The 13,728-nt window shown below is 33.8% G+C and overlaps 1 protein-coding gene across 1 annotated transcript; it reads left to right on the top strand.

Annotated features, from left to right (window-relative positions):
- Window positions 1-1,471: 1,471 nt before the first annotated feature.
- LOC114256472 (uncharacterized) lies at window positions 1,472-13,334 on the top strand. Its single transcript, XM_082910845.1, has 6 exons — window positions 1,472-1,504; window positions 8,713-8,823; window positions 10,028-10,117; window positions 10,488-10,859; window positions 11,704-11,969; window positions 12,774-13,334. Exons 4-5 carry the CDS (start codon window positions 10,506-10,508, stop codon window positions 11,911-11,913), a joined length of 564 nt encoding a protein of 187 aa, XP_082766971.1. The 5' UTR covers window positions 1,472-1,504; window positions 8,713-8,823; window positions 10,028-10,117; window positions 10,488-10,505; the 3' UTR covers window positions 11,914-11,969; window positions 12,774-13,334.
- Window positions 13,335-13,728: the final 394 nt, after the last annotated feature.

The following is a 13,728-nucleotide window of genomic DNA, read 5'->3' as shown; positions in this document are numbered from 1 at the left end:
AAATTAAATTGAAAAAAATTATTTAAAAAAAATATTTGAAAAAAAAGTTAATTAAAAAAATAATTGAAAAAAAAAATTATTTTTCAAAAAAAAATTATTTGAAAAAAAAAATTGAAAATTGAAAACTTAAACTCATTTTTTGAGTTTACGTTTTTTCCTCAAATTTATAAACTGAGGCAACCATTCATAAACCAACGATTTTTCCAAAAAAAATTTCAATAATTTTTACAAACCACGTTTTTTCCAATTAATTTTTTTTTTAATTTTTTTTTTCAATTATAATATGTGTGATCTCATTGTCATAAATAATAAATATAAATATAAATATTTTAGGATTGAACAAACAAATTTTTTAGTTTATGTTTAATTTTTTTTTTAAAATATTTTGTTCAAACCAAACACGTTTGTAATTTATGTTTTTCTAAAAATAAACAGAAACTAGTTTATAAAATTTTTATAAACATAAACCAAAAACGTAAATGTTACCAAACACTACCTTAGTGTTTAGGGATAATTTTTTTTATTTTTTATTTTAGGGTTTAGGGTTTAATTCTTAAAATTTATTTATTTTTATTTTAGAGTTTAGGATTTAGGGTTTAGGGTTTTGAATTTATAGTTTAATTCTTAAAATTTATTTTTTTTTATAAATCCTAAACCCTAAAATAAAAAAAATAAATTTTAAGAATTAAACCTTAAATCCTAAAATAAAAAAAATAAATTTTATCCCTAAACAGTAAAATAAAAAAAAATTAAGAATTAAAATAAAAAAAATAATCATTTTATATAGTTGATTATTATTTACTATTATAAATTATTATTATATATATTTAATATTGGTTTCAATTTTATGAAATAAAATTTATATATATATATTAAATTATAAATATATATTACAATTTATATATATTGAGTGTGAGTGTGAGTGTGTGTGAGTCTTGTGTGTGTCAGAGAGAGAGAGAGAGTGTTTGGTGCAGTATTGAAAGTGTGGTTTCTAATCACGCTTTTTTTACAACACAGTTTAATTATGAAAGCATAGTTAGAAATCAATGTTTTCTGAAGAAAAAAAAAATTATTTCCCTTAAAAACATGGTTTGAAATCACGTTTTATGATTAACTTAAAAGTGTAATTTATAACCAAGTCTCTTAATTAAAAGCATGTAACCACGCTTATAAAAAGTGTGTAATCACGCTTATATTATTTCACAAATTTTTCGCAGGATGGAAACAGTAAAAGCATAATTTGTAATAACACTCTAGTTTAGTTTGAAAATTCCGTCCAAATTAACCGTAATTTGAGAAATAGGTTGCTAATTTGGCTTAATCTAAAAAAAACCCCTCTCTCTCGCTCTCTTGTCTTCTCCCCTGGTGCTCTTTCTCTCTCTACAAAACTCGCTTTCTCTCTCCTCTGCAACTGATTACTACAAGATCCAACCATTCTCCTAGATTCTGATTCACTTTTGCGCTGATCTCGTCTCCGATTCTCTCGGTCCAAAATCGAGCTGCGGTGAGTCCTCAATCATCGAAATCAGTAAAGTTTCGTCTCTTCTTCGATCGCTTTTTCTCCGTACAAAAAACCTAACACACAAAACTGCATTTCTCACTGTTTCACTGACTGATTGTGAAGTTTGACAAGTGTATGTCAAGCGTTCTGTACTTTACTATACTTGTTTTTCTGCAATCACGGCAATTCTGATGCTTGGAGTGAAGATCTTGATGATTAAATCGATCTTCGGTGTACAATTGCGGTTTGATGTTTGTGATTTTGGTTTTTTTTTTTTGAAGTTTGGAAGTGAATTGATGATCATTTTCTAAAAACTGGCCAATTTTCAAATTTGTGAGAAATGATATGAAAATGACAAGTGGTTTTGAACTTTTCATTGCTTTTGTTTCCAAAAACATGGGAAATGAAAATGAAAATGAAAAACAATAACAAAGAAAACAAAATTATACCACATATGCCATTAGGGTGTAAGATATTGGGGTGAGGGAAAAGATGAAATACCTTTGGTCCAGAACATTGGGGGAAAACGAGTTCATAAAAGAGTGTTGCTTGTTAGATAGCTTTATATACATTGTTAGGCCCATTTTCTAACTACTTAGGCTTTTGGAAAAATTGATGGCTTAATATTGTATCCGATCCTGTTGAGAGAGGTCTTGGTTCAAGTCTCTCCGTCAACATTTGTTATTATATCCCCATTTTTTTTCTTCCTCTCTGTTTGGTTGTTTGCTTGTCAACATTTGTTATTATATCCCCGTTTGCTTTCTTCCTCTTGTTTGCTTCTCATTCTGTTTGGTTCTTTGTTTGTCTCTCTACATGCAAGATGGGGTTGCATGTGAGGGAGGGTGTTAGATAGCTTGTCTCCTAACAACTTGGGCTTTTGGGAAAATTTGTGACTTAGCAATATATTACCTAAACATTTTACCAACACTTTCCACTTCCTATGTAACTTCTCATGTGGCATGATAAGTTCCCATATATACACATGAGATTTATTGCATGAATACACATAGGAGGTGAAGTAAAGGGGTGAAAAAATGGGTAAATAAGACCAGCCGGTATATAATTTCTGGATAAGGAGATAATTGAGAGAAGTTGAACCTAAGAAAAAAGTGAAAAGAAGGGGTAGTGTTAACATTGACTCTCTCTCATTTTTTCTTTTTTCTTTTTTTTTATATTAAATAAAATAAAATAAATTGTGAAAAACATTTTGGTGCCCTAGAGCTATAATGCGTAGAAGAACAAATATAAGTTGGATTGTTGGATATTAGTTCATAAAAAGTGACGTAGGAAAGCATTTGAAAGTGAGAATGGTGTTGCTCATCATGGTATCCTAGGGTCATGGAAAGCTTTTTGGTGTAATAAAAGGTAGAAGAACGGTTGTAGGCTAGCATTAGAAGATAGAAAAGGGTTGGAATTGGCTTGGTTCAAAAAGTAATGTCACTGGTTTCTAACAAAAGTACTATAAGTTTGGAGTGTATATGATTTTAGACCTCTGTTTGAGGATGTGTTTTAGTGTCTTGTTTGATTTACGTTGGTTGCTTCCCCTTTCGATGCATTTTCTCAATAAATTCTTACTAAAAAAAGATAAGAAAAATGAAGTACTAAAAGTTTATGAAATGAGTAATATGGGTGGCACTCCCTTTGTCATGCCTATTCTAATAAATCTTTACTTGTAAGAAAGAAACATTTATGAGACGAGTAATTATTGCGGTTTGGGCCTTAACCAAAGGCTAGAAGGTATAGAAAAGGATTAGGGCTTGATAGTTTAGGCATTTATGAAGAAATGTGCTGTCCTAGGGCTTTTGACATTAAGTAACGGAAGGAGGGGGAGGATCCAATGATCACCTCGAGTTTTAGGCTAAGCTCCTATATTGGTTAAGCTTCATTCCATGAACACAGTCTCAAACTTACTGAATGTCAACTTCATTACGTGGAAAGCTCATATAGGTACTTATTGGGAGTTGCACTTCTCGGACCTCAGGGTTGAGACTTTAGAGTAGAGAACTTTGATATTTTGACTACTAAAACTATTTAAAACCTATTAAAGGTCACATAAAGACCCAATAATATAATTTGGACTCAAAGACAACCAATGACCCTATACCAAAAAATAGATAATTGGCTCTAAGGATATTACTAAAATATCAATAAACCTAACCATCAACATACTAATTTAGAATAAAAATATAAAACAAAAGTTGATGTGATCAAAAAGTTGGAAAGAAAAGTCATGTTCATATCCATTTGAAAATTTCAATATGATCTTTTTTCTTGTTACTATACTTTCGCCAAAAAAGCCATCAGTTTATGTTTGTAACTTAAGGTTTACTATGTGGGTATCTATACTGACCTTGTGCCGTGGCAGTCCTATGGATGGCACGTGCCTCAATATCATCATCTCCATGCATCAGTCCTCGAGAGGCACCACGATGTTCCTGTGCGAACTTGTTGGGGTCATATGTTTATCCTAAGTGGAGGCATATAGACACTAAGTATGGTTGCTCTGTCCACTAGCGCACTCAAATGTCGTATGAAGTATTAGAGCCAGAGGCATAGCCCACTATACTACTCAGTTGAGCCAATCTCAGGGACTCTGTCATAAGTGCCATGGCTTGACATCCCTAGCTTGCCCAAACAAGCCCTCATTTGGCCATGGCCCTACATACCTCATTTTTATAGGGTATGCTAATGCTAGGAGTGATTAAGGGCACTGCTCAATCGGTGTGCCTCTACTCGGTCACACCCACTTGGCGGTGGCAGCAGCATAGCTTGGCCTTTGGTGTGCCTGTTGCCCTTATCTAGTTACCTGCTTACCTGGGGTTACTATTACTACTATAATGGCTTCATTAGACATCATAAGCTGGGAGCAGGGTCTAGGAATCCACTACTAAGGATTTTTGGAGGATTGTGGATTGGAGTTTAGAATTAAGGCCTCGTTGAGTAGCTCCTCCTTGACCAATTTTAAAGAGAGAGGGACGTTGACCTAACACCTAACACCTCGAAAGAGATATCATATCTACCACCTACTCCATGCCATGATCTCTCCGAAGTGTCATACTAAACTCTCTAGCTCTCATGATACAAACTTCGAGGTCTGAATCATGGGGTGGATGCAATCATAGGCCAAATATGTTCGCTATGTCAGTCAAGGAGACTGACCACCTGGCCATAAGTGAGTTGGCTTCCAACAGTTTTGGAGTTCCCACCATCTTCACAGAGGTCCACTATTGACCACCTCACTACCAAATACCTACAAATCGTAACCTTTTTCTTTATTTATGTCTTTATTATTACTAACCCAAACTGGAGACCACTTGGATTTCGTTGGGAATTTTATTCTAAGATGTTCACTAATATGAATATGAACAAAGCTTGAACTAGGTGTACTCAAAAACATCTAAAATGACTAGGCTTTAACTGAACTTATGCATAGAAGAATAATCACAGCATACTTGGACCCACGATATTTACATGCATGTATGTATCTATGCAATGTGCAAACACTCATTAGCAGGGGTGCTCGCGAATTGGGTGGCCTTCCATCTGCCATCTGTCCAAACTTAGGCGGATTAGAAAAAATTAATACGCATCCGTCCGTTTAGTTAGCTAATGCGGATTGAGCAGGCCGTGTGGGTTGATGGGTGGATGCGGATCGATTTGGCAGTTTGGACTTTACTATTTTATGTTTTTTTAATAACTATTTTAGAGTAATTTTTTACTGTTTTACGCCTTTGTTTGAGTCTAAAATTTTTATTCTTCATTTTTTATAATTTAAATAAAGGCCAAACTTTCATATTTCATAAATAGTTAATATTATTATTAAATAAAATGTCTTTTATCATTTTCTGAAGGAGGGTTGGCAAATCAGGTTGGGTCGGGTAGTCTTTCATCTGCCATCTGTCCAAACATAGACGGATTTGGAAAAATTTTGTCCGCCTATACCATCTAAACCGTTTAAAAGTAAGTGGATTGGGTCAGGTTGGGTCAGTTTTGGCAGATAGTCTGGGCCCGTGAGCACCCCTACTCATTAGTATGAAATTTTTATTATTCTAAGTTCTAAATATGCGATATTAAATTTCATCCAAGTGAACATGAATTATGTACATTGATCCAAACATTTGGATTGGATTCAAAATCATTTATCCTCTTTGTTCTCACTTCAAAATTGGTCAAGTGTATAATATTGTTAATGCTTTTTCTAAAATAATTAATATGTTCTAGAAAGGCCTTTTATCAATCTTGTTGAACACATCTTTCTGGAAGCATTCAGATATATGTTCAAAACTAAAGTGTGTGTTCTGTTTATAGATATGTTTGGGTAGTATAAGCCTCATATCTAGGATATTCTCAAGTTTTCGTGCCTGCTATCGAGAAAAGATGTGGTGCAGCACAGCTTTAAGAAACTTAAGCCAAGGCTGCTTGTGGTTGGTGTCTGGGTGGCTTCCTAAGTTATGATCCTAAAAGGTGGAAGCAAGGATTGAGGTTTTGGGGATTTGAAAAGACTTGTAACTTGCTAGGATTTAAAAGTTCCTGCTTGCTGGATTTTGTAAACAATGTGCTAAAATTCTTAAAACAGTGGCTAATTTTGGGGGCTCTGGTGTAGAATTAAAGGCCAAAGGGAGGGGAAGTATTTAGGTTGGTTAGAACTTGTTTGGAAAGGCTTTAGCGGCAGAAATTGATACTATTTTTATTTTTATTTTTGGGTAAGTAGGCACTTTACTTCTCAACTTCTACCTGTTTCTAATTTTCTTTAATGGCACATATGATCTTAAACAATTCGTCCAGCTTAGTCCCCGTTGGATGAGGGTCTAGGAGGGGGAGATTGAGTATAGACTTAGGGTGTGTTTGGTTTGTGTTTGTAGAGTAGTTTTTTAGATAAAAAGTACGAAAACTTGTTTAGTTTGTTTTTTTTTAGAAATGGTTTTGGAAAATTGTTTTGGGAAGAGAGTTTTAAAAAAAGTGATTGATTTGATGTGTATGAGAGAGATAGTGATTTTGGAAAGTAGGTAACCATACAAAATTTTGAGATTTTTTTTGAAAAAATTTGTTTGGTTTGATTACTCTTAAAAATTTGTTTGTAGAGAATTTTTCCCAAATTTTTTTCTGAGAAACAAACCAAACAAGGCCTTAATCTTTGGCATTATTTGCACAAACTGGTGGCCCTTAAGTTCAAACCCACAACTTCGGGGTTGATAGGCTGAGTTTTTACTAGTGAATCTGTGTCCCCTTGTGCATATAATCTTAAGGTTTTAAAAAGCGGTTACAACCGTTACGTAATGCTGTTACCTAACGGTTGTGATGGTTATCGCTACCCGTTACGACCGCTATAGCAGTGTGATGTAAATTCGCATGTGTAACGGCCGTTTTGGTGTTAAGTAATGGCCGTAACGGTACGTTACACATTTTTACAATAGCCTGAATAGATTCATTTTCAAAAAAAAAAAAGACAAACTTATATAAAAAAGAAAAAACAAATATTCAAGTGATCCAAGCCCAAATAAAGTATCTTATATAATTTTTTTTTCTTTATAATTTATTTTTTAATTTTTATTTCATTACATGAGCATGTAAAATAAAAAATATATAAACAATAGTTGTATTTGTTTTTGTAATCATTTTATTTAATATTTAATTGTAAATATTTTTTTATTTTGTTACTGTAATGTGTTGCTTAAAAAATGTCTTCAAAAAAATAATAATAAAATTAGTAGCTCAAAAATAACTTTTGTTAATGGCACAATTTTTATTTTTATAATCATTTCATTTAATACTTAATTGTAAATAATTTTATTTAGTTAGCTATAAAGCGTTGTCTAAAAAAATGCCTCAAAATAATTATTGTTTATGGCTTAATTTTTATTTTTATAATTATTTCATTTAATAATTGTGAATATGTTTTATTCAATTAGTTTAGGTATTGGCCAAAAATAATTTGTAAACATTTAAAATCAATTATTCTTAAAATCATTAATTATTGAAATAAAATGTAAAAAGCTCATTTTATATTGATTTAAAAATATGAAATATATTGGATCATACTTAAAAACTAACAAAAATTGATCAAAATCTATTTCAAACCTTAATAAATGTGATTATGAAGAAAAACAATATATGGGTATTGGTAAGTTTTTTTCAAATTGTGTGAAAAAATAAAAATAAAAATAAAAAAGAAAAATAAAAAAATTATGCGCTAGTGTAATGAAATAAAAATTAAAAAATAAATTATAAAGAAAAAAATACATATAAGATTCTTTGTTTGGGCTTGAATTACTTGAGTATTTGTTCTTTTTTTTTTTGTAAGCTTTTGGTTTTTTTTTTTTGTTTTGAAAATGAAGCTATTTAGAATATTGTAAAAGTGTGTAATGGGCTGTTACGGCCATTATGGTACCGCTACAACCGTTACATAACACCGAAACAGCAATTACACGTGTGAATTTCCGTCACACCACTATAGCGGCCGAAACAGGTGGCGGTAACCACCACAACCGTTACATAACGGTGTTACGTAATTGTGGCAACTGCTTTTTAAAACCTTAGTAAATCCCAAGGGGTTGGCCTAGTGGGTGCAACTTGGGGCTTGGGGGTGTACTCTCTCCAGGTCTCAGGTTCAACTCCCACTAAGTACTATCAACTCCTTGGGCCACGTCCGTTGGTTTTGTCCAAGATTGCTTGATCCATGTGGAGGGGGCACTTTGCATAAGTCCCAGGATTGGTCGAGGTGCGCGTAAGTTGGCCCAGACATCCGTTCATCAAGAAAAGAAAAAGAAAAAAAATGACATGTATTAATCTCTTACTTTCAGATTATCACTGTCCAGAATACTGGTATTATTATTATTATTGCGAGAAGTTTACAGCTAGTTCCTTATGCATAAAAAAGAGAGATAAGAATGAAGAACCACTTAGAGACCTGAGGAGGGGTCTTACTGCATTGCACCATAACTCAATAGAATAATGTTACTCGAAGGTTGATGTTAAAATCCTATGGATATTTACTCTATCACCTGCCTGAGTAACCATGAAGATTTTACAGTATATACAATATAGCTTCAAGTTCCTCCTGCATCTGCGGTCTTTGTAACTACGCATTTGTCCCCATCATCTGAATAAAATTTTTGCTACTTTTTTGGTCTTTAACCTATTACTGTGACTTTACCTTGAACGTAGATTGCTAGTCTTTCTGTCGGCAAAAGTGCTGAACTTGTTTAATTTAGGTTTTGGCTGATCTTTACAACAGGCCATTACTGCTCTCAAAGAAAGGGGCATATTTGCTCAAGTATGGAAGAAGGGGGAAGCCTAAGTTTTGTCCCTTCCGACTGGCAAATGTAAGTTTGTTTGATGTTTCTAGATATCAATGTGCCTTTCGTACTTCTGTTCATTTATTTGACCACCACCACAATCAACTGCAGCAAGAACAATCCTACTAATAAATGTATATTATTTTATGTTGCTGCTACTGCTTTTGCATTTCATGTAATGATAACCTGGAATTTTTAATTTATTATTATGTTATTTTTAAGTTCTAGAATCTGTAGTTGATATATCATTATTTATGTCCATACTCCTATTATAGTGACCTAAAGATTAGTTATGCCTTTATGCAACTATTTATCAGTTACCTTTCAAAAGGTCAGAGTATTGCTGTGAATGCATGCAGGATACTATAGTCCAAAATTCAGTAGCTTGTTTCTTAACCAGCAATGGCAACTATTATACCCATAATTGTTTGTGATCTTGCTAACATCTGAATGTTGACTGGAACCGAGGACCATTTCTTATAATTATTCTGTTTTTGATAATTTATATTAAGACGCTTTTTTTGCACAGTACTATTTGGTTGAAATCTTGCTTATGAACATGCCCAAAATGTAGGCAAAAACAAAAACATGGTGGTGATATGTTTAAAATTCAGTGGCTTTTATGTTAACTGGTTGTTGTGCAGGTTAATTATAACTACTCAACCGGTTTATGTTGGCAATTTTGCTTATTCATTGTTACTGGGATAGGAATAAATCTTCATGTTGATTGGTGGTTGTAACTCTAACCCCCGTAGTGAATTACCTTCTGTAGCTGTCTTGTACACCACATTTCTCTCGTTGGCAATCACATTCTATCATGCCAAATATAATATTTATGCTCACAAATCATGTGAACCTTTTGTGCTTTCACTCCCACCATTTAACACCTTATTTCCTTGCCTAATTGCAAAATAGGTTGTTGAATCACTCCCCCTAAACTATAAGCTGGAAGCAAACTGGCTTGTCAGAAAATTGAATGCAAATGCTTGATGAATTGTGTTGTTTTATTTTCATTTTGACTTTATGTAATACAGGATACACATATTTCCTCCTATATATAATTGTCTTATGTATATGCTTATTTTATATTCATTTTCAAATTATTTTAATACTCAAATCACCTGCCATTAGTTGTGTTATTGTCAAACAATAGCTTCCTTGATTTGTATTTCACTGAAAGTAGAGTTTCACTGCTAAAATTATTTAAAACCTGTGGTGTTATTGCTTTCAGGATGAATCTGTACTAATTTGGTTCTCAGGGGAAGAGGAGAAACACCTCAAACTAAGGCACGTGTCTAAAATCATTTCAGGGCAGCGCACTGTAAGTTTCTTGCTGTGACGACAATATCATTGTATAACTACTCTGTCTACACTTTAAAGCTTATGAAGGAATGGTAAATATTCATTGATGTCAAAGTCTACAGTGGGGCTGAGTAGAGTGTTAGATTGCCGAAGTTTTACATAATCCTCATCGTATTGCAGCATCCATGAGAAATCAATGGCATACCTATTTTTCCACCGTTCTGCCCTAACTAACGTAATTTGGTACCCTTGAGTTCTTTTACTCCATGCAGGATCTGTTTGTTTTTTGCACCATTGTAATTGATAATGGTTTTTGTGTGCATGGTTAAGTTGTGATAATGTAATCATCGCAGTTCTACAGTGCTTGATCTTCCAGATCTCGTCCTCAGCTTGCTAGATTTTCCTCCATGGAGTCCTTCAAACGAGTGGAAAGTCGGTCTTCCAAGAGAAACAAGAAACCAGAATTCAACAGTAGTCGTGTGTCACCTATTCCAAATGGGAATTCACAATGGGGGGATTTTAATGTCTCTAAATCATTTAATCCAATGTTTTGCTCGTCCAAGAAGTTTTTCTCAGCTTCTGTACTTGGGTCCAGAATTGTTTCTTGGGCAACATCGCTAATATCAAGACGATCAAGCCCACCTCGTTCCACGACACCAACACCTACTCTTGGTGGACTTACCTCTCCGAAAATTGTTGTGGATGATGCTAAGAGAATAAACGATAGCCTTAGCCAAGAAGTTACTAGGTTAAGACAACAGGTACTAGTATTATCTTGCTTGACAGTCATCTGCTTCTGTAATTCGTTGGGAATGTTTCTTTCAATTTGAAGTTTGATGAAGCAATGGGAATAGTGGTGTACTAATATGTGGAAAAGGTGAAGGAGCGGTGCCTAATAATCCATAGAAGCTAAAGTTTTTTTTATAAATGCCTTTCTTTTCTTGGGATGACTGACATTATGGGAACGGTTAGGATATTGGTGTCCACATCTTTTCTCTGGGTTTGTTTGTGCATGCAAGCGAGTGAATATATACACATATTCTGGTGAATATATGTGGTGATACATGGTACATAATCCAAAGTTTGTGTTGTAGGAGCTGGTCTATGAAGTTCTAAAACCATACCATTTGAACTAGTTGTGTTTCCAGGTCCAAGGCCAGTTTTTGTTCATTGTGCAAAAACCCAGCTAATCACTATGGAAGCTGGTCAATGAAGTTCAAGAGTTAAACGCAAACCTTTTGAACTTTAATTTGTCCTCTTTTTTTTGTTTTGTTCTGTTTATTTTTTAGCTTCTTTTGTTTACTTTGGCAAGGGGCATAGCTATTTCTCCAGCCAAATCTTCTGTAAGTTTAAATGTTGTTTCTCTAAAGAGAATTTCCTTGTAGTTAATGATATAAAATTTAGGATTAAAAAGGTGGAGTTTACTTCCAATATAATAATATGAGTTGTTATTTGGTTAGAGAACTAGTCAAAAAGATTTTCTCTGACGTATAGAAGATGTGATTTGTCTGTAGACAAACAAGAGTCTCCTTTTCCCATAATTTATCACTCAGTTTCAAACAATGTTGGTGTTCTTTTGTGTCGTCTGACCAATCTTTACCTTAGGTGGAAAATCTTACCCTGAAAGCTCAACTTCAAGAAGTAGAGTTGGAAACCGTAAAGGAAGTGATCAAGTCACTTACTGCTGGTAACCGCAGTTCAGGCCAAAGCAGACAAGGCCAGTCAGAAACAACAACCAGAAATGGTGGCAGAACTAAAGAAGGTGATTCTCGTAATGACAATGAATGGGTTGTGCAAGACAAGCCAGGTGTTTAAATCACGCGTACCTCCTTACCTGGCGGTGTTATAGATCTTAAGCGAGTACGGTTCAGGTATGTTTGTATCTATTCTTCTCCAAATATCATTTTAATCAAACCCAGCTTCTTGTACTTGAAATACCTACTAGAATCTTTTGCAACTGCTACACAGATATTTTTCTATGCAAAAAGATAGAATTGAGGTAAACTAGTGATGATATAAATTTAATTTAACCCAGGGATTTATTATGTGACTAGAATTATTAGGAGACCAATTGGCGTAGTCATTGAAATGGAGGTGGTGATTTATGGAGTTGGATTTTCTTGAGTTCAACAAAAGTTTCCTGTGTTCCAACCATATTTTGCCACTTCTTTTTTATTCTGACAATATTCAAGAGTTGATAGAGCCACAAGAATAGCATAAAGTTACACTGTTTTCCTTTGTTGCACAGCATATTGGAAGTTAAACCTCATAGTTATTGGTTGTTAATGATAACTTCATTTTGGGGTCAGTTTGGTAACGTTTCTTAATTATGTTTTTCTGGTTTTGTTTTCAAAAATTTTGAGTACTGTTAATGAAAACAGCGTTGGCCATTCCTACTCTGGCAACTCCCCTCTGGTCATTCCATCCGCAACCCCCTCTTGCAACTCACACAATATGTTTTCTTGTTTTTGTTTTGGAAATGTGTACCAAATATGTTTTTTTTTTTTTATAAAATTTTTATAAAAATATAAAATTAAATAAATAAATAACACGATTCCTTGCTTTGGAAATAAAAAAACAGAAAACTAGCAATGATACCAAATAGTACAATATTTTGGTAAAAGAAGTTTGATAAGATATTCATTTTAACATGGCCTATAACTGTTTGGATGCAGTCGGAGGCGGTTTAGTGAGACACAAGCGGAACAATGGTGGGCGGAGAACCGGGCAAGAGTATACAAACAGTACAACGTGTGCGAGGTTGACAAGTCAAGTGTGGGTGTTGGGAGTGAGGACTGTGGACATTGACTGACGTGGAAATGTTCATATGCAAAATCAAAAAGTATTATCTTTTAAAAAAATTTGATCTCAATTCATGGTTGAGGAAGGTCTTATTGATCCATTAGTTTGGCTATCATGTTACCAAGGGTTGAGGAAAGGTTTGCTATAAAGTGAGAAGTGGAGTGGTTTGATTGGGTTTTCTTTTATATTTTGCCGCCTAAATTTCTATTTTGCATTTTAATTTTTTTTTCCTGAAAATGTGTACTTTGTGTGGGGGAATTGAGGGTGAGAAATGTATTTGGGAATCATGACATAGTTTAACTTGTTTTACTACTATGGTGCCCAACCACCACTCCCCTCCCAAATGTTGCCACCTAAGTAGTTCTTAAAATTCATGTATTTGGTCTCCTATAAGTTTGTTATCTTTCGGTTATATCTATTAAAATTGGAGACAATATGAGCATCTACAGTTGGTTGAGTGATACATATCATACAAATAGTCAAACAAAACACTAAGGCCTCGTTTGGGAACAGGTTAATTTAGTAATTTTTTAGCTATTTGGCTAAAAAGGTAGGTAAAAAAAAACTTGTATGTTTGGGATGACTTTTTAGCTAATTACGAAAAGATGTGCAAAAAGTAGAGAGAAAAGAGAATTTTTGACTTTTTGGTATGAGTTGTTGGCTTTTTGGCTAATTTAGTAACTTTTTTGCTAATTGACTAAAAAAGTAAGTCCCCAAACGGGGCCTAAGTATCGTGTTATAGCAATGAAATTCAATTTGTTCGGGTGACACAACTAAAACCCAACAAAATCTTGGTCTTCTATGGCAGACACAAGACCCAAAAGACCT

The sequence above is a fragment of the Camellia sinensis genome, unplaced genomic scaffold (genome assembly GCF_055761805.1).
Source record: "Camellia sinensis isolate YWXY unplaced genomic scaffold, ASM5576180v1 Unanchor1, whole genome shotgun sequence".
In the NCBI taxonomy this organism is placed as follows: domain Eukaryota; kingdom Viridiplantae; phylum Streptophyta; class Magnoliopsida; order Ericales; family Theaceae; genus Camellia; species Camellia sinensis.
The sequence above is the reverse complement of the archived record's forward strand: the minus strand, read 5'-3'. Positions and strand labels throughout refer to the sequence as shown.

What these genes read in the sequence shown, in the direction of transcription:
- LOC114256472 (XM_082910845.1), top strand. Translation starts at nt 10,506, where the DNA reads ATGGAGTCCTTCAAACGAGTGGAAAGTCGGTCTTCCAAGAGAAACAAG. An exon ending in TTACTAGGTTAAGACAACAG is followed by an intron (nt 10,860 to 11,703) that starts GTACTAGTATTA and finishes TCTTTACCTTAG; the next exon opens with GTGGAAAATCTTACCCTGAA.